Here is a 19,991-nt window from a genome sequence, read left to right on the forward strand (position 1 = left end):
AGCGTGGGGATTACCCATCCTTGCCAAGGGTCTGGGGAGTGTGGGAGGCCCCCCTGGACAGCTTTGGAGTGGGGAACATCAAGGAGCCCCTCCTTGCTGCAGATGCTTTCCAACCCTGAGCTCCAGAGGAGAGCACATTTCATCTCAAAGCTGAGCCTGTCCCTGGGCTGAGCCCTGTGAGCACTGAGAGCAGGGCTGGCCCTTGCTCAGCCCCTGGGGCACCACAGCTGCTGCTGCTGCTGGAGCATGAGCTGACCCTGTGAGCCAAAGCCGGGGGCAGCAGTGGGGCTGGGACTGCCTGTGCTGCACTGGCCTTGGGCTGTTTCCTCTGGATCAGCTCCCTGGGGTGATTCCCTCTTCAGTTCACTGAGAAACCACTGCAATCATTGCAGCAGAAGCTCTCAAAGGGCTTTTGGGCACAAGTTTTTGGAGTGCCCTGCAGTGGGTAAGGAAATGCTGCACCTTCAGTGCAAAGAGACAAAACGAACAGTCCATTGAGACAGTAGCAGAAATACATGTTTATGTGTGGATTACTGAGTGGTACATGAATACTGGTTAATACAACTCCTCAGTGCACACCAGCACCTCACATCTTCCCCATGTGAAGATCTCTAGCAGAAATCCCATGGAGAACTTCAAACTGAAAACCTGCAGCTCACAGGAGAGAGGGGCTGATGTGCCTTCCTGACCTTGCTCCAGCCCTTGGCCACAGCATGCAGCACCCTTCAGGGAGTGGCCAAGGCCTGAGGGGAGCCTGGATGAGCCCTGACCCTCAGCCAGTGGGCTTTGGCAGTCCCCAAGGCTGGGACTGGGCAGCAGTGGCAGAGCCCTGCCTCAGCCCACGGGGCAAGAGCTGTGTGGTTCACCCTGTGATTGATGAGGTGCAAGGCTCCGGATTGCTGAAGTCACCATAAAACACACAGCAAACCATGCCCCAGCATTCATCTGAGGGATGCAGCTGCAGGGAACCCTATTCCATGGGTGCCTGTGGCAGGCAGTGGGCTCCAGGGTGGCGTGGAGGCAGTGCCTGGTGTCCCGTGCCCCTGGCTGCAGCGTGGGGTTGCCTTGCCCCACGGCAGGGTTGGGGTCTCTTGGGGAGCACGAGACCTGCCTCCTGCACCCACCCAGGTGCCAGGATGGCACACAGCAGCCACAGGCACAGGGTGGTTCCAGAGGATGTTGTGGAAGATGCACCCTTGTGTTTGCTCAGGTGGATGGCCAAAGTTTCCCTCAGCAGGGTCTGGGACAGCACTAAACCCACACACCCTCATCTCTGTGATGGACCCCAAGCACCATATCCAGAAACTCTGCTTTTTGGCTCTCTGACTCACAGGGGATCCAGATGCCCACATTACAAGTATGTATATGTGTGTGTGTACTTATATATGGCTATAGGAATACAGATGTATATGTTGTGTATATAGTGCTATATATGCCAAATATCACGAGAGATACAGTGATAAAATACATGAAGTATTTCCTACCAGAAATATGATGGTTGGCATCAGCCCAGTAGTAAATACCTCTGGGCTTCTGGAAAGCTGGGCCATGGGGATGGTACAGGTGTTGCCACCTTTCTGGGCACGCCAGCCCAAGAAATTAGCCAAATGACCCTTCTACATAAACACAACTTCCCAAGAGCTCCAAAACACCTCAGTGGCCACATTTTATAGCCACTTAGTAGATCACTGGCAGCCCCCGAAGTAGACTTCCAGCATTTTAGCAGAAATCGAGCTAGGGAGGGATTTCCAATAGAGCTGTTTCATCTCTCCTGAATCCAGCCTGCACCTTTCTTTTCAGCACATACATACCTAGACACCTTCTCCCTGCCCCCCGTGTCGCTGCTGCAGCAGTGACGTCTCAGGGTTTGATGGTGCGTAGCAAGGCAGCCTCCAGCAGCATCCCGACCTTATGGCGGTGGTGGTGGTGGCATTTAACTGTGAAACATGTGAGGGAATCTGGAAATAGCTGCCAAAGGATTAAGTAGAAATGAAAGATCCAGGTCTTTCTGCAGGGAAGCCTGTTCGGTTTTGCATCTCTGAGTCACGCTGTAAATGAGGAGCTTGAACATGCTGAACCCACTTGTATTGACCCCAGTTTGTGGGGACGTTGGGAGGGTGCAGGGAGCCTGTGCAGGCAGAGGTGGGGGGAGCACCCCGCAGCAGAAGGGCTGGACAAGCCCCCCATCCCACACCCGGCCCTGCTTCTGCCTCCCCCTTGGTGCCCACCTGAATGTGGACACTGCCGGGGGGTCCTGTGCCCTTTTGTTGGGACCCTCCTGCTGCCCGTGGGCTCCCTTGGGCTCCTTAGGGCCACCCGAGCCTCCCTCTGCATTCACCCCAGGGGAATGCCTGTGAGCATCACCCCTGCTGCTCCAGCACCGACTTTCCCAGGCCTTTTGCTCCAGAGCTTAAAAAAAGAGTCACGTTTGTGACTGCCTCCATCCTTCCCCTGCCTCCCCACTCCTGCCTGGAAAACACAGCCCATTTCCTGCAGCTTGGGATGTATTTTTCTTCATCACCATAGTGACAACATGTAAATATTTGGGGCTGGTGGGGTTTTGATCAGATTTTGAAAGTCTTGAAGAGGCTGGCAAATCCGTTGTTTATGCTATTGCATTTTGCATGGAGTTCCATGACTTGCAGAGAGGCTGAGCAGCCCAGGGAAGGGCGCTGGTTGGGGATGCCTGTGGGCACCATGGCCACGGATATTTTGCTCTTTTGCTGGCACCTGTCATGTTGCCAGCTGAAGAAGCTCCTTGCAAGCCATGACGCTGTGGATGATGCACCAGGAAACCAACAGGGGAATGAACCATCCAGGCCCCATGGAGCAGGGGTTTATCACATTTCCCTCGAGGCTGAAATGAGACCCCAGCTGCTTTTCATGTATGCCCTTGCCCCATCCTCGGGTGTGATTTATTCTGTTAGCAGAGGGCTGGCTTTGAACCATTAGAAAACAGCTGGTCCTTTTAGAGACAGCCTATGGAAACACATGTCCTGGGCAGCTGGGAGGAGACAGGAGAGAGAGATGCAGGCTACACAAACTCAGCAGAGTCTGCACTCTGTTCTAGAAGCCAGGGAGTGATTTTTCATATTTTCAATTATTTGTTTGAGTTTGGTTTTTTTTAGGTTTGGGTTGAATTTTTCAAATTGGATCTGAACAGAAAGAATTTCAGCTTTCTTTCCCCTCAGCATGACCTTCCTCCCTCCTGTGCCTGACGCCCTTCTGTTGGGTTTGTGCAGAAGCATTGCTTTGGCGTGCCTGCTGCAGAGAGAAGCAACTGGAGCAAGAGAGCCCTGCAGCAGCCCCTGGAGCTGCCATCCCAGCACACCACGAGGGCTGTGCACAGGCACTGGGAGACAGCACAGGATGTGCATTGGGAGCTCAGGGTGCTGTGCAAAGGTTGGAGAGAGCAGGAGTTCCGGGTTGCTAAACAGCCCTGGTGTTTTGGACCAACAGGTCTCATTTTATCCTCTTTTTTTTGTATTTAGAGTGTAGCAAACAGGCTGACTCCGAGTGGAGCTGCTGGGGAAGCAGTGCCACAGGCTTGCTCTGCTTGCCCCTGGTGCCAGCCAGGCGCACCCTGTGGCACCTGGTTCTGCCGTACAGCTGTCCCTGCCATCCTTGTCACAGTGCCATCTCTGCTGTACGGTGTCACCGCTGTCCCTGCTGTGCCCCCGTCCCTGGACAGCTGCCACTGTGCCAGCTGGTTGGCTGCTTTCTGCAGATGAGGCGATGCCAATCGGGCAGTGGATGTGCCTCAGCTGCAGCTTGGCCAGGGAGGGGAGCACCTGCAGGGTACCTGTGCAGTGTCAGCAGCACCCTGGGGAGTTGGGAGGAGCCTGGGCCAAACCAGCAATTTGGGGAACACTGGGAGAAAAAGGAGTCCTAAGAAGGCAGAGTTGGCACCTCAGAGCCTCCAGCTAACTCCAAGCTCTGCAGCACCAGGGTTGTGCCAGCTGGCCAAGGGCTCCTGGTCACTGCAGAGCTGGGGCTGCTCCCTCACTCTTCTGGGTCCCAACTCCAGGGAGTTTCTGCAAATTGGTCTTTTGTGGGAAAGGAAAGAGATGGTAAGAGAGGAAACACCAGGACATCTGACAGTCCAAAGCATGGGGGGAGGTGTTTAGCAACACCCCTGGGTGCTCTTCTAGGGTGGTATTAAGAAAGCAAAGCGGCTGCAGGAGAAGGGGCAGGTATTTAGACAGAAGCAGTGGGGATGCCTTGCACAGCGCTGCTGCATTGCTACTTGATTAACTCATGATAAAACTCCGACCGCACAAATCTGGGCAGGGAGTCTTTTTCCATCAGGGCAAAGATCCTCTTCTGGGCCATGTCAAAGCTGGTCGGCGATGGTTCCACCAGGTTCTTTATGGTCACGGCCTTGGTGAAGTGGTCGATGTTCACCTGTGGTGGGAGTGTAAGAGGGATGGGACCCCACCTTTGGAGGGGTGAGGGATGGCATCTCCCCTCGCCTGCTCTGTGCCACCAACACTCACACAAAGGGCGAGGGGAGGGTCTGAAACAGGTTTGTTTCTCTGGAAGAATTATTGGTGGCAAAGCTGTCGGGATGAGCTCTGTCCTGCTGTAAAGCTAGCTTGGGGAGGAGGATTCATTCCAGTACATTGCCATCCCTTATGACTAATGTCAACCCTCTGTGGGAAAGGGGGGCACAGGCATGTTGGGGGTACCCATGGCTACCCAGCAGAAGCTGAGCATGCAAACAGGGGCACCAAGGCTGTGAAGGGCGGGAGAGCAGCACATGGGGATGGGGCTGCCCTGGACAAGGATACAGCCCTCCGAGCCCCTCAGCCATGGCACAAGGTGCCCTGCAGCAATCTCTCTCCTTTGGGATGGAGGCTGGCTGGGCAGCAGCCTCATCCCTCCTAGTGCCATCTCCAGCCCCATGGCCACTGACCTCTTTGGGTGCCTCGGTCTGGATGAACTCCTCATAGATCTTTTTGGCCTTCTCTGCCATCTTCACAGGGGACTTGGTTTTCTTGTAGTCCTCACAGGCCACCCAGAACTCAGCGTTCTCCTCGCTGAACTCGGAGCGCAGGAAGCTGCGGAAGCTGGCGAGCCCATCTGGAGGGCAAGGGAGGGGTGAGCCCTCGCTGAGCACCCCAAAGGATGTGGGAACAGGGGAGGTGACTGACCACAGAGGGATATGAACTTACAGGGGTTTTGCAGGAGCTTCTCCAAGGAATCACGCCACTGCAGAGCCTCCTCCGGAGACGGCCTGAAGAGAGTAAAGAAAGCCCAGGTGGTCTGTGCTTACCCCACAGCCCCGGGCTGGGCTCCAGGTTTTTTAATAATTCCTTTGAAAATGGGGAGAAATGGAGTACCAAGCTGCAGAGACTCAGAGTGGAGTCAGTGGTCTGGGGATGGAATGGGGATGCTGCTGCATCACAGCATGGCTGCCCTTTTCCTGGGGAGAGCCGAGTGCCAAGGAGGGCGAGGATGGGGCTGGGAGGGTGAATTCCCCCGTGCTTGAGCAGAGGTGTGGCTGACCTTCCACAGTCCCCTGTGCAGCCGCAGGTCTGCTCCTCCCGCAGCGCCCGCAGACGGGAGGGCAGCAGGGGCTCTGCGGGCGGCTGGGAAGCATCCCTGCGTTTTCCTGCCGGGCTGGGGAAAGATGCTCCCTGCTGGGCGCCGCAGGGGTTTGGTCATTGCAGCCTTGTGCTGCTGGGCTGGGGTCAGCGCCCTCCACTCCCACAGCCCTCCTGCCCCGTTCCCACGCCCTGTGGCCAGAGGGTCACTGGCCTCGGCGCCCTTCCCAGTGGAAACCTCCAGTGTTTTCCATCTGGTAGGTTTTTCCTCCTTTTTTTTCTTCTTTTAATGTATTTTTCAGTGTGACGTTTGCAATGCGACTGATGAGTTTTGTGGGGTTTTTTTGTTCATGGCTTTTTTTGTTGTCTTGTTTAAGCCCCGAGGAGTTTGACCAGGCTGCCCTGGGCTCACAGCTCCTTCCCTGCATCCCTCCCAGTGTTGGCTGGAGGGCAAGGGAAGGCCCCCTGCTCAGCACTGAGCCCTGGGCTGGCTGTGGACCATCTCCACTCCCTGCGGGCAGTGCTGCACTCTCTCGTTTTGCTGCTGCAGGGGCCACACATAGGGGCTGAAACCCCCTGGGAGAGCAGAGCATCCCTGGGAGCCGGGAGGGAGCATAGTCAGGACAGCCTGTCCTGGTTCTGGGGGCCCAGGAGCTTCAGCAGTGGGTCTGGGGAAAGTGCAGACACTGCCCAGGCAGCTCCAGCAGGGAGAGCAGCAGGAATACCAGGCTTGCTCAGGGTGGGTACCAATCCTTTCTTGTCACCAAATCACCAGAACCCAGCAGTAGGGACCACAGCAGGGGGGTTCTGATCCTTCACTTTCTGGACCTTGAACTGTGTCTGCACTTCTATCAAGGATCAAAGCTCTCCCTGCCCCCATGTCCCTGCCAGGTGACTTCTCACCCGGGTGAGATGGAGCATCACTGCAGCAACCTAACACAATCCAGATTTCCTGGAAACTACCAAATTCATTTTCCCATTATCTGAATGTCCCAGGGATGATGTTAAGTGCAAGTGAGATGCTGACAGGTGAGTGATGCCAGGGCTGCACAGTGATGCAGTCTAGGAGAAAACAACTCCTCCAGACAGCAGGGAGGGAAGATGTTCTCCAGCTTTCTGGGGGGATAGCTAATGGAGACAAATGTGTCTCTGTCACAGAGGCATCTGGGGAACAGCAGCGACAGAGTGCGAGCCACAAAATCCACTGGGGCTCTGCCAGCCCTGCTTGGCACGGGCGGCTCTTGCTGCTGTGGCAGGCAGGCACCATGCTGGCACACGTCCCCTTGCATATCACCCTCCACACTCCAGATTAACAGGCAGAATAATTAATGTTTCATGTGCTTTAAATAAAGTTGATGAGCCAATATTATAAACCAGCTCAGTGCTGGAGAGCAGTGGTTGAGCCAAAGGCCATGAGGTGAGGAGGTGCCATCATCATGAAGCTGCCCAGAGCCAAACATCTTGCCATGGGATTGTGCACCCAGCTCAGGGACATGCTGCCACCCCAGAGCCAGGTGGCTGTGAAGGCTGGCACCTCTGGGCTGAGGCAGGTGACTCAGAGAAGTCCAAATGCCATATGCCCCTGGGAAAACCTTTATTGAATAACATGAAATCTCATCAAAAGTGAATTGAGTTTCCATGGGAAATCTAGTTTCCATAGAGCTGTATTGCCTGACACGTCTCACGCTGCCCTGACATAACTTCCCGAGCCTGCACCTCGCAGGCAGGTCACGAGGAGCTTGCCACACTCTGCCTGGCATGCAGAGCCCCCTGTGCCAGCCACAGCAGGGCTTCAGCTCCTCTGCATCCCAAAAGGGCTATATCCACCCCACTGGCTGGGCACAGGCACCAGTGCAGCCTGGCCCACTGCAGTACTCACTTCTGGGCCTTGGGTGGCTTCTCTGGCTTCTCAGGGTAGGGGATGATGAAGTCAATGGTCGAGTCAGGCTTCTGGAGCAGTGTGCCCAACTTGGTCTTGATCTCCTTGGCCCTGCAGGAGGGGAGGAGCAGAGACAGGTCAGGCAGAGGAAGGGGCAGTGGGACACTCACAGTCCCTGCCCTGTACCCACCCTGTAATTAATTCCAGAGGAACTAATGGGCCCTAATGCTGTAAAGGCTGTGCCTGGCTGCGGCATTTCAAAACAGGCACTGCGCATTAGTGGCAGCTCTTGATCTTGATCTCCTCGTTCTGTCCCCATCTGTGGCCAAGATAATTGTATCAGCAGAGCTTTCAGGCTGCTCTGGGGCTGAATTAGGGACGTGTGTGCAGCACTCGGTCTCTCTAGAGATGAGCTTGAGGATGTGCTGCTGAGGAGGTGAAGGAGCTGCCTTCAGAGAGGAGGCTGTGCAGGTGCTGGGCTGGGTGTGACCTGCCCCATGCTGCCATCCCACACTGCTGACAGGCCTCAGAGCCCTGAGAGATATAGGTAGAGCATGTTTATAAGTAATATATAAGCCTTATATCTGCAATGCAAGTGTCCTGTAAACAGGCACCTCCTGGGTGCTGCTTTCTCCGGGCAGAGAGGCAAGGTTTCTGTTGCAGAGCAGAAAGGCCTTGCAAAGCGAGGGCCTTGCTGCCCTTGTAAAAACCTTGCTCACTTCTGGTACTTTGGCTAACTAGAAAAGCATTCTGGGAATGACTCAGTTTAACTAGAGATGAAAAACAAGTTGCATAATTGTAAAACAATTATTAGAAGCAATAAGTGCTCACACTGTGGGGCTGGTGGTTGGTTATATCTGAAGCCTGTTCCTATGGTGGTCTATGGTAGTTAGTTAGGCACATTTGTTGTGCCTCACAAGTATGTAAACTCATAACAAACTAACAGCTTAAGAGCCCTGGATTTTTGCAATAAAGTGTCTTCACCGTACCATGGTAGAGATGATGTGTTTAATGCCACAGGTTTCAGGTGCTGAAGACTGCCACAGGCTGAGTGCCACTTCCCATTGCACTGAAGCCATGCTCCAGACCTCCATTTAGAGGATGCAGGGAAAAGAGGGGGTCCTGGGGCTTGACAGCAGGCCTGGCTGTCTCCCAAAACATTCCCTTTTGTGCAATATAATTTGTAATGAGGTCCTGAGCATCTAAAATTGCCAAGCATCTAAAACTCCCCTCCGCTGTAGCTCGGGGTGGTAGCGAGAGCAAGCTGAGCTTTTGCAGGGAACACTCAGGTGTGCTGCATAAAGCTGAAGAAATAAAGGGGTGAAAACAGACGCCCCAAATCCCATCTTTGCAGGGCAGGACTATTCCCTGGCACAGCAACATTTGGCGGCTTCCAGGTCATCTTGCTGGCACAGGAGGTGAAGGAGAGGGGACACACTGCTCCTCACAGGCCAGCTGGGCTGAGCTTTCTGCCTGGCCAGCAAAGCCAGGCTGCAACTCAGCTCCTGTCTTCAGGGCTCCCTGCAATTTTCCTCTCTGCTGTTTATTTTCACAAGCCCTCTGTGGATGATTGCTCCCTTGCTATGTCTGCTATTTCATTTTAATTCCTTTGATTTTTTTCCCTCCTTGTAAAACTCTCTCTCTGTGTTTTACTTTCCACCCGCCCATCCCCATGGGTTACATTTGGAGAGCCAGTGCAGGGGTGTCTGCTCTGCTCCCTGCCAGCTATCCTCCACTTCTGCTGCAGAAACCTGCCTCTGACCAGCCACCCTGGCATGGAGGTGGGCAGAAGGACCAGCCAGAGCGGGCAGCCCAGGCTGGGGCTACATGGACTGCCTGCTGTGGGTGTACAGCACGGGGCAGAGCACACCCAGACACCCAACTGCTTTCATGGACAACGTCAGCAGCTACAGGGATAGTTTCCATTGCCAATGCTTCTGAGAGAACTTGAACCTTGGAAAGGCCAGGACCTCAGGAAAAGGGTAACAAGGTCGCCACGCTCCCACACTGAGGTGTCTGGGACAGGGATGCTGCTGTTCATCCCGCTGCCTCTAATAAATAAATGTAATGCAGAGAAGTGCTTTGATCCAGAGCTGGCTCCTGATGTCCAGCACCTGAGGCTGGCTCTCTGGCAAGCCTCAGTTGCCCGTTAGGACCCCTCTGGCCAGCACTGCCACACTGGGACCCCTAGCATGGCCCTGACCCATGGGGATGGCACAGCTGGGGCGATGCAGAGCAGGTGAAGTGGCAGGAGCTGCAGCCCATTAGCACCAAAGCAAGGGGACAGGGGTGCCACAGCAAAGCTGATGGGACAGGATGGCCTCATCCTTGGCTCTGGTTTCCCAGACATCTGTGCTTGTGGCCGCGCAGGTTCCTGTGGACACATGGGCTCAGGGAGCCTCTCTCGGGAGGGGCTGAGTAAAAATGCTGGCAGCTACCTTGTCCCTCTCCCTGCCGTGGCCCAACACTCATGTGGGTAGAGTGGGGATGTTGCCAACCCCCTGCCATTGCCAGGTGCTGTGCAGTGGGAACAATCCCTTCCTGGCAACTGGGCCATGTGTCAGATCCTGGAGAATTCATCCAGCAGGAGCAGGGGAGAAGGGCAAAGGGGCTGCCCATCTCTGAAGCAAGGACAGTGGATGCCAGGAGTTCCTGAGCAGGCAGAGGGATAACACAGGCTGTGCTGGGAGCAGGGGCACCAAGAGCCAAACCTAGCCCACAATGGCCTAATGAGGTGGGAGTACAAGACCAGGACTCTGTTGCTGTCTGAGCAGGACCTGGGGATCCCCCTGCCTGGTACAGCTGAGGCAAACACATGCTCAAGGTCTGGCTGCAATCGATGGTGACTTCACACAGCAAGTGCTCAGACCTGGCTCAAAACCTTGCTCTGTGATTCCCACCCTCTGACAGCAACTTAAGGCCAACAGCTGTCAGGCTCAAAGGGCACTGAGGCCCTGAGCAGCCCCAGCTGAGCCCCACTGCACATACCCGGGGGCTCTATTTAAGCCCAGCCCCTCCCTCAAACTGTGCTGGACTTCTCTTGCAGCCTCACTGCTTGCTGCTCCCAAAAGGACTCTTTGGATGGCCCTGTCCTGCTCCATCCCACAGTGTTGTCAATGGACCACCAGTGGCTGCCCACCCTGCTGGAGCCCTGCAGGTGTGGGACAGCAGCAAGAACCTCCCCCCTGGCAGTGGGACCTTCACAAAATCTGTGGAGATAGCAGAGATAAGGAAGGCTGTTAAAATGAAGCGAGGAAGGACAGGAGTCAGCTGAAAGGCTGGAGACTGAGGGAGGGAAAGGCTATTTAAAGACACCATCCTGGCATCCTCCAGCAGATGGATTACAAGCTTTCAAGCAAGGCTTTGAGGAAGGCTAAACAGCAGGGAAAAAAAGGCAGCTATAAACAAAAAAGGCATCTTTCAAAAAAAAAACACCAGCTATGGCTGAGTGAGAAAAAGCAAGAGGACTGTAAACGGTGGAAGGTTAACTGTGAGAATATGTGGGAGCAAGCCAAGAAAAAGTCTGCAAAATAGCTTCCAAGAAGCATTAATAGAAAATATGGGCTCTGTCAAATATATCAAGAGCAAGAAGGACTGCTGGGGAAGGCCAGGAGAGCTTTAAAAACAAAACAAAAATAGAAGCTCAAAGGAGTTTAAAGCCACAGCTGAAAGCTAAAGGTGATGCTGTGCCTGAGGCAGAGAGGTGCCAGAGGAAATGCCCCTTGACAGGAAAAAAGGTGCCAGAGGGGGGTTGAGGAGCCATAAAGTTGCAAGTGTGATGCTGTAGGGGCATGTCAGTGGCAGCTGTGTCAGACCCATGGTGGACACATGGACAAATATGGTCTATTGGAGAGGAGTCAAGGCAGCTCTGGCCGTAGGAAGAGATTCCTTTCAACCTATCATCCCTCTCTGAAGAGGCCAGCAAACCAGTGCTGTGGGGAGAGTCAGGGGGTACCAGCCCCTTGGATCTGCAGGGGACCTCGAATGGGCTCTCCAGACCATCCCAGGGGGAAGGTCATCTCATGGATGACAGTGTGGGACAGTTAGCACACAACTGTGGGGATGGTGCTGGGGGGATGCAGGCTGGGACAGTGCCATTCAACATCACATGTAGTGGGACATGGGGGTCAGTGGCAGAGCAGCAGATATTGCAGTCCCCAGGGATGGCACCTGGGGACAAATGAGGAGCTGCAGGAGTGTCTTGTGGCATTGGCAGTGAAGCAGCTGGAAAGCCTCGAAGAGCAATACAAGGTGTTGCACATGAGACAAATGCAGTCCTGACTATGTGTCAAAGTGTAAGTGAAGCCTTCAAGAGTGAGGATTTGAGGGTAAAGCAGATGGAAATATCAGCACAGCAGCAGTGGGAGAAACTCTTTATTAAGAAAGTCTAGCATTAGAAAGTGTCAGAAGAGTGACAGCAAGGGTGATAGCAGAGCAGAAATACAGGGATCACCCACAATGGGAAGAGTGCTCTTGTCTGCCTGTGGTACAGGAGACTGCAGAGGAGCAGGCAAGGTGAGCATGGATTCGTGAGGATGGCTGAAAGACATGTTTCCAGCAAAGAAACTGTCACAGGGCCATGCTCCTGTTCATTCCTGGGATGAGAATTTGCCTTTTGGGAGAGCAGCATCAGCCACCAGTGACACAATTTCAGCTGGGACTTCTCTGGAGCTCCCCTCAGGACAGTGAATGTCCCACTGTCACTCTCTTCCAAAAACTAGTGCTAAAGCATTTGCAGGAGTGAGAGGATCCTCACGGAGGGATTCATGTGTAAAGCCTTTTACTAGGTTTCCTCCTTAGGTGAGGCATTGAGTGAGCTGCTGCTACAGTGAGACCCCAGGTGCTCTGCACCTCTGCTTCCCACTGGACCCCTCCAAAGCCCATGGGAGCAGAGGAGAGGGCAGGTTCCAGTCAGCATGGACATGGCCAGAGGCTGGAGCCTGGCTGGGCTCCCAAGGGGTTGAGAGGAGCCTGGGAGGCACCACCACCATCAGGAGCAGGTTTTGGGGCAAGTACCAGGGTGGACAGGGCTGAAGATGAGGATGCCACAAGCGGGGAAGAGCTGGTGCTCTGCACAGATCTGAGCCTCATGAGAGGGGCCAGGTCTGGCTGTTCCACGTGTGAGCAACACGTAGGCAGTTAAAAGAGGAGTTTGAAGCACTTTGGAGACAGGGTGGTTTTTGCCTCAGAAAGGCAAAACCTCTGTCCTGCTTTTTTCCTCCTCTCCTCCTCCGTGTTTTGGAAAATTTCAGATCTGAGGATAAAGCACTCCTGCTCAGAACGCTGGAGGGGTGGGTTTGGAGCAGCCCAAACTCACCCAGCGGAGAGATTCCCGGGGCAGAGCGAGGAGTTTGGGGCTGAATTGGCACTCATCCCGCCAAGGATCCCAGCCACTCGCAGCACCCTCCGAGCCACCCCCAGCCAGCCTCCCGTTCAGAGCTGGATGATCCCAGTCCCCACGGGAGATGCCCATCACGGGGATGTGCTGCAGGCAGAGCCCCCGTGCCCCCAGCCCCGGCAGAGCCCTGCAGGGAGGCAGCCCCCGGCATCCCACACATCCCAGCCGCTCTCACCTCTCCAGGCACGTGTGGGGCAGCGCTGCTAATCCTTTGCACATCTTGGCAGGCTGTAGTTTCCTCGGCCGTGAGAAGAGTGTGAGTGATGGCTAAAGCAGGCAGCAGTGGCTCCGTCTGCAGCCTGGCTCCCCCCTCTCGTTCCTATATAGCGCCGGGAGCTGGAGCCCCGCCAGCCCTGTATCCAATGCCTGCTGGCCTGCTGCAGCTGGCCCCGGCCCCGGCGGCTTCTGGATTTTGTTTTCTTCTCTCTAAGCTCACACGGAGGGGAAAAAAAAGTGGATTTTCTGGGGTGAGGTCAGGTAATCAAATTGGAAGGGCCAAGCTGCTGTGTGGGGGGCTTCAGGGAGCCTACAGTATTTCTTTTAATGATGTATGAGTCTCCAGGTCAGTATTTAGAAGAGTCAGGTAGAAATGCTTCATTCATTTTCCAGTGAAAAATTATACTTTCAGTAAAATAAAAGTGCTTATGAGAAGTCTTGCTGTTGATTTCAAGGCTGTGGCTAATGTCAAAATATCCACAGCTTCAACAGTGGTTATCAGCTTGGTGGATAACAGTGACTTTTATTTCAGACCTTGGCTCCTGGGTGACAATGAAAATGTACATCTGTGAGCCTGGTTTAGTGCCGGGAGCTGGGAGCAGGGACTTTGCTCCCAGCCTGGCTGTCCACACCCAGGTGCAGGAACAGCCATCATTTCCCTGAGCAGTTCCACCTGCCCCCAGCCCAGGGCTATATATACGCTGAGCCCTTGGCCCCCTTCCTCTCCTTAAGCTATGTGAGATCTGTGCCTGCCTAGCTCCTGCCTGCTCCTGGCTGGGTGTAGGACCCATTGTGGGATTAAGCAGCAAGAGAGTGTCTGCGTTCCAGCATGTGAGTGCAGTAAGTGAAAGCTGGAAGGCTGCTGGAAACCATGCCTCCCTGGAGAGCTTGGGCTAGCTTTGTACTGGTTTGAAGTGGCAACTGAATGGAAAGAAGTGCAGCCTACAATTTCAGAGGATTAGACACTCAGATGATAATGGCTTGGGTTGATTAGAACCCCCAGATGCACCCAGGCAAGGGGTCAGATCCAGGGTCTGGTAGGCTGTGTCTCACAGTCAGGGAGGGAAACAGCAGCAGGCACAAGAGAACGAAGGTCCTTCACTCTTGCAGGCTGCTCTCATTCTGCCCTGTTCCCAGAGGACTCAGAAGGAGGCTCTCTTACTAGCTTGGAAGTGCCTCACCCTAATCAGGGGCAGCACAGAGCTCAGTGGCCCCATCTCCCAGCTGCTGGGGTGCAGCCCCTGCTCTCCGAAGGAACACAGCCTTGCAAACTCTGCCCCATTGCTGGGCTGTGCCAGTGCCCTTGGGGCCAGAGAGCACAGCAGGGCCATGCATGTGCTAGCAGGGATGTCACCAGGATGTCACTGAGTGCCAGATCAGTGCCTGCCAGCTCAGAGGCTGCTTTGAAAAGCTCCTTTGAAGCATGGTACTGTTTGCAGGAGGCTTTGCCAGCTGTCTGGGCACCCCTTGGCTCAGAGGAAAGCTGGTGACAGCATGGCCTGGGCCAGAAGTGCTGGTGGTCCTCACAGCTCAGGCCTGGGAGGGACAGCAGGGCCATGGGACCTCCTGGGAAACCCCCACTGCTGAGCCCTTGGGAAAGCAGCTATCCTTTTATCATTAACCTTCAGTAACAAAGTCAGCGTTGGAACCCCAGGAGGACTTGGTCTGTGGAGCAGGTGGTTTGTGTGAATGCTGTCCAGCACACTCTGAGCACCCTTCGGTGCTCTCCTCCCAGCTGCAGCCGGGGCTGTGTGCCCTTGGAACGCAGAGAGCCCCACCAGGCATGCCAAGGACACAGCTCCATCCCTGCAGACCTCCTGCTGCTCACAGGAACCTGGAGCTTTGCCCAGTGAGACCCCTGGAGGGACTGGGTCTGTCCCCAAAAGGCTTTTATCTCCTTTACCTGTTTCAGCCCTAGGTGGGCAAATCCATTCTGCCACCATTCAGTGACCGATGCTCCAAAATCTCTTCCAAAGCTCTGGGGTGGGCGTTTAAGGAGTGCACAGAGCAAACTGGGGAACTGAGGTCCAAAATGTGTGAGGAAATTCTGTGCAGGAGGGTGATAAGGAAGCTATACCATGTGCCAGGATTGCAGCAGTGCATTTTAACAGAGATTTATTTGAAATGCTGAAAAACTGTGTACCACTGAGCAGAAACAAGGGTTACACAGAAATAGCTTGTGTTTTCCACAGACCTTTGTCCAGCAAGAAATGTTTGTTTTGTGTGTTTCAAGGCTTTGGAGTGCTAAGAAAATATTTCCAATAAGAAACAACACAGACCTTTTTTTTCTTCCCACGACAGCTGAATTTCTTTAAGAGCCCTTCTGGGAGAGCTTTTTGGAGATCTGAGTGCACTGTGAGGAGCGGATTGTCTTGTGTACACAATGGCTGGTTTCCTCCAAGAGTGCTCCAGGCTTGTGCCTTGCAACTGCCCCCTCAAAAGCCATGTGGAATCTCCCATTACACCCGATTTATCCTGGGCCCTGTTATTTCCAGACTTTATTATCCTTTCTAGCAACGTGCCTTTTATAGAAGGCAGCCTAAGCCGCTTTGCAGTTTCCTGGTTCCCACTGGAACTTTTTAAAAACTAGCATCATATTTAACAATGTTGACCTTTTGGTAAAGGGATCACTGCAATTCTCACCCAGGAGAGTATTTGGCAGTTCATCTGAGTGCTCCTTCTGGCGGACTTTTAACCACGTGTTCTAAAAATGGGGTTAAAAATATTTTTTTTCCCCTGCATGCTTTGGGACAATCATGCAAATGTCTGTCCCCTAAGGAATGATGCTAGTGTGAGCTCCCTAACAGCAAAGGGCAATGCAAGTAACTCACTGAGGCTTTCTGGGATGGCTCGTTCCTTTCTATAGAGCCTGATCACATCCTGTCCTTGGGGCTCCCTGGAGAGCTTTCTGCTTCTCACATAGTCATAACTCATGTTTATGCCTTTAGGATGCTTTCCTTACATCTTCTGTGACTTGCCTTTCACCTGTAACTTTCCAGATCTTGAATTCTTTTTTTATCTCAATTTTCACTTTTAAGGTTTTACCACTTCATGTGTTCGTTTCCACTACCTTGTACAACCACATGCCCTTTTATAAAAATCTTTTTGGGTGTTGAGTGCATTGAGCCTGTGTAACCAAGTGTTGCAGTGTGAACAGCCTTTGTGCTCCTCACACTTATGTGATGCTGATTAGCCTATCTCTTTTTTCCCTTTGGGCATTAAATATTACTCTAAGGGTATTGTTTTGCTTTCACTGGGACAGTCTGATCAGCAGCTGTGGCTCTGTGACCCCTTTGAACAAAGCCCCATATGTGGCTGAGGAGTTGTCTGTGAGAGGCCTTATATCATCTCACTGCCTGCACCAACTTTCTGAGCTCCAGCCCAATGATTAAAATGGTTGTGTAGGAGGAGGAGATGAGATCCAGGCTCCCTCCATTTGCCACATCCAAGTCACTGACATAGGAGCCATGGGGGAGGTCAGAGAAAATCCTGGAAAGCAGCATTACCCAGAGCACTGGGACTCTGGCCAGCAGGGAATTTTGGAGTCACGTATGTTCTGCATCCCATCTGTGGAGCCACCAAGTTCCTCGACCTTGAGCACGAGGCCTGAGAACAGCAGGGGCCGTGCCTGGGACACTGCACTGCTCCCCGTGCCTGCTCCACACCCACGGAAGGAACCTGCTCCCCTTCTGGCACCTGGGCAGGGGCAAGACCCCTCCAAGGTGTGCACAGGGCTGGCTTCAACTTTTGCACATGCAGAGCACTCCCGGCAACACGGGGCTGAGCTCTGGCTCCTCTGTGTACAGAAAGAAAGCCCAGAGAGATGTGCAGGGCATTTGCAAGTCAATGCAAGTATTTGCATGGTGTTTATGGGATTACAGGTGCCAAGTGACAGCCCAGGTGTGGTCCCTGCAGCAGTCCCTCTGCACCCTGAGCAGATGGGGACGGGCTGTGTGTTTGCAGAGACACCATCCCAGCGCCTCAGCGGCTGCTGCTGAGCATCCAGGAGTTCTGCTATCCAAGCAGCACTGGTGCCACCGTGTGCTCTGTGAGGTGCAGCCTCTGCACAGGCAGCTGTGCCTTGTCTCTGCCTTCCTGTGTCTGTCACCTGCCTGTGAGCATTCCCTGAAGTGACATGAGCTGAGCAGATGAGGCTGGGTTGTTGATGTGCAGGTGACAGGCATAATTTCAACACAAAGCCGGCACAAACAGATCAGTCACAGGTTTTATTCAAGGCCTGGATTACACCATTTTTACCCGTATTCATGTTATCCAGGCAGCAGAGCACTTGGTTTGCCCTCACCCAGCAGCCAGCACCTGCATTTTTGATCCCTTGACAGAATCAGCCACAGTGCAAAGGTGTGGATGTACCTCTGCCTCCACGCTAGCTGTGCAAGCAGCCCGCACCTTTCCCACACACACGTTCATCCTCAGCCCAAAGAGCGTCTGAACATGAATCAAGCTCCTGCCTGCCATCCCTTTTGCTCTATGTGCCCTGCTGTGGCACTGCCTTTCCCAGCTCATGGATGGCCCCGTTCTCCAGCACCTTCACCTTCCCCTCGCCTGGCTGCAGCACACAGGCCACCATAGCCCTGGCCACCGTTTCCACAGGCACCGAGTAAGCAGTGGGGCAGACCCGAGCCACAACACCCAAGAACTGCTGGGTTATCCACTCCAGGGGCCGCGACTCCTGGCGCTTGCACAGCAGCACCCTGCAGGGCAAGGAGGTAAGGTGGGTCAGCCTGAAACCATTCCTGGGGGAAGGCTAGAGACTGGGCTTTCCAGCAGCACTGGGGCCCAGATCAGCTCCCTGAACCCACATGGGCTTTGGCAGGGTCATGAAATGTGACAGAGCTGAGCCCTTGGACACTAAACTCCTTTCCCCACTGCGCTGCCAAAGTAGAATGCCAGTTCTCCTAGGCAGCAAGAGCACAGTACAGCTGAAAGGACACAGGTGAGTGTTCCCCCTGGATAAGGTCAAGGTCCATGTGGAGATAAGCTCTCACCTATGTGCCCCAACCTGTGCTTTCAGCCCAAGGCTCCTGTACCTGCATGGCACACGGCACTAGCATTGGGATGGGCCCTGGGAAACTGCGAGCTTGCTCCCTGCAGCACTGGGAACCAGTCTGCTCATCTATGAGCTGCATTTGCAGCTCGTGGCTTTTTCCACATCTCCCTCCAGCCCCACCCTTATGTATCCTTTCTCTCCCTCCATCTCCCAGCCTGCTGCCCTGGCAACCCTCCACCCGAGCCCCGTGCCCTTGCTCCTTAGCAGCTACTCACGCTGGCCGGAGAATGGTACAGCGATCAAAACCAACAGCCTGGACCAGGTTCTCCACTTCTCCCTGTCAGAGCAGCCAAGCAGGATGAAAGGAGACAAGGATGACTGCAAGCACCATCCTTGCCACCACGTGAAAGGGCAGGAGAGAGCTGCTGAGCCGTGGGCAGGATGACACTAATGCCAATGCAAAGCCGGAACAGGCCAGGCAGCATGGGGCGAGTGGCCGTGGTGGACACAGAGCGTAGGTCAGCAGCGCGCCCTTGCAACCATCACGCTAAACTGCAACAGGCTGCCCCGGAGAGCATCTGCACTCAGCATCCAGCCTGGGGATGGATCCAGCCGGCACAAGACGCTGGCAGGCAGCTGTGAGTCCAGCAGGTGGTGGGAGCTGCAGCACACAACATATGAGGGAAAAACGCTTTTGCCATGGGTGTGGTCCTACCTGGGGAGCCTGTGGGCTTTCATCACTGGATAGCTCATGTCTCACCTGGACACAGCCCTGAGCCTCTCCTCACGACTGTGAAGCCATCCCAACTTAAGGCTGGGGAGCTGGGCTTGGGCTAGAGACCCTGGCGGGTCTTTCTGGGGTTTGAAGAGGGAGACAGATGCTGCATGCAGGTGTTGCGCTACTTCAGAAGAAGACAGTTGCACAGCAATCCAGCCAGCCCCTTCCCTTGTCCCGCAGCACCAGGAGACCCCCACAGCCATTTACATCTCAAGACCTCAGCTCCTGCTTCCTTCCCGAGCATCCCAGCATCCTGTGACTCCCGCAGAGCATCAGGAGCCCACCCCAGCTGCCCCCTCACCTTCACGCGGAGGTAGAGGAAGCGGCTCTGCGCGTTTGCCCCCCGGGAGGACTGCAGGACAAAGTGTTTGCAGCCCCCTGCCCGCGCCAGTTCTGCTGCCTGGGCTACGTAGTCCCGGTCCACACGGACAAAGCCGTCCTGCGGGGGGAGAGGAGGGTCAGCAGGGCAGGGAGCGGGCAGGCAGGGGAGGGGACAAGCGGGACCCTTGCTCTTCCGGGGGACAGGGGGGTCCCCACTCACTGCGCCAGCCTTGGCCCTGGTGGTGCCCAGGCAGCAGAAGCCCACGTCGTGTCCCTTGAAGGCGGCGGCATGCTCGCCCAGCCGCTCGAAATCCACCACGGTCTGCTCCTGCGGGGAGGCCGAGGGTCAGCGCCGCCGCCCCGGTCCCCCCACCGCGGCCAGCCCTGTCCCCGGCCCGCGCACCACGGCCGCCTCCGCCTCCTCGCCCAGGCTCAGCCGGCGCCGCCCGATCAGCGTCACCCGGGAGAAGACCCCCCGGGCCAGCAGCTCCCGCAGCAGCACCCGGCCCGTCTCCCCCGAGGCGCCCAGCACGAAGCAGGTCCTGCACCCGCCGGAGCCGCCCGACGCCGCGGCCGCCGCCATGCCGAGAGCAGCGGGCGGGGCGGGGCGGGCCGGGGACACGGCAGGCTCGGGCGGGGAGCGGCTGCGCCACCGCGCTGCGGCCTCCGCGGGGCCGGGCTCGGTGCCCGGGGAGCCGCAGCCACCGCAGGACGGGGCTGTTCACAGGACGGGGGTGCCCGGAGAGGGTCTCTGGCCCCTGAGCCGGGAGCTGCCCCAGGGCCTCCCGCTTAGCCCAGCCGCTGCTCCCTACGTGCAGGGAAGGTGTCAGCTGGTGTCCCTGGCT

General features: G+C 55.2%; 2 protein-coding genes across 2 annotated transcripts; both read right to left on the reverse strand.

The window, feature by feature from the left end:
- Positions 1-494: 494 nt before the first annotated feature.
- LOC146434068 (regulator of G-protein signaling 5) lies at positions 495-13,157 on the reverse strand. The gene is made up of 5 exons (XM_085068373.1): positions 12,999-13,157; positions 7,426-7,536; positions 5,175-5,236; positions 4,916-5,082; positions 495-4,404 (listed from the first exon to the last, which is right to left on the reverse strand). Exons 1-5 carry the CDS (start codon positions 13,040-13,042, stop codon positions 4,243-4,245), a joined length of 546 nt encoding a protein of 181 aa, XP_084924499.1. The 5' UTR covers positions 13,043-13,157; the 3' UTR covers positions 495-4,242.
- A 4,089-nt stretch (positions 13,158-17,246) lies between these two features.
- HTATIP2 (HIV-1 Tat interactive protein 2) lies at positions 17,247-19,991 on the reverse strand. Its single transcript, XM_085068369.1, has 5 exons — positions 19,550-19,991; positions 19,367-19,474; positions 19,127-19,264; positions 18,323-18,384; positions 17,247-17,751 (listed from the first exon to the last, which is right to left on the reverse strand). The coding sequence occupies exons 1-5, from the start codon at positions 19,727-19,729 to the stop codon at positions 17,526-17,528; spliced, it is 714 nt and encodes a 237-aa protein (XP_084924495.1). The 5' UTR covers positions 19,730-19,991; the 3' UTR covers positions 17,247-17,525.

Source organism: Lichenostomus cassidix, chromosome 8, assembly GCF_008360975.1.
Source record: "Lichenostomus cassidix isolate B80296 chromosome 8, HeHo_3.0, whole genome shotgun sequence".
In the NCBI taxonomy this organism is placed as follows: Eukaryota; Metazoa; Chordata; class Aves; order Passeriformes; family Meliphagidae; genus Lichenostomus; species Lichenostomus cassidix.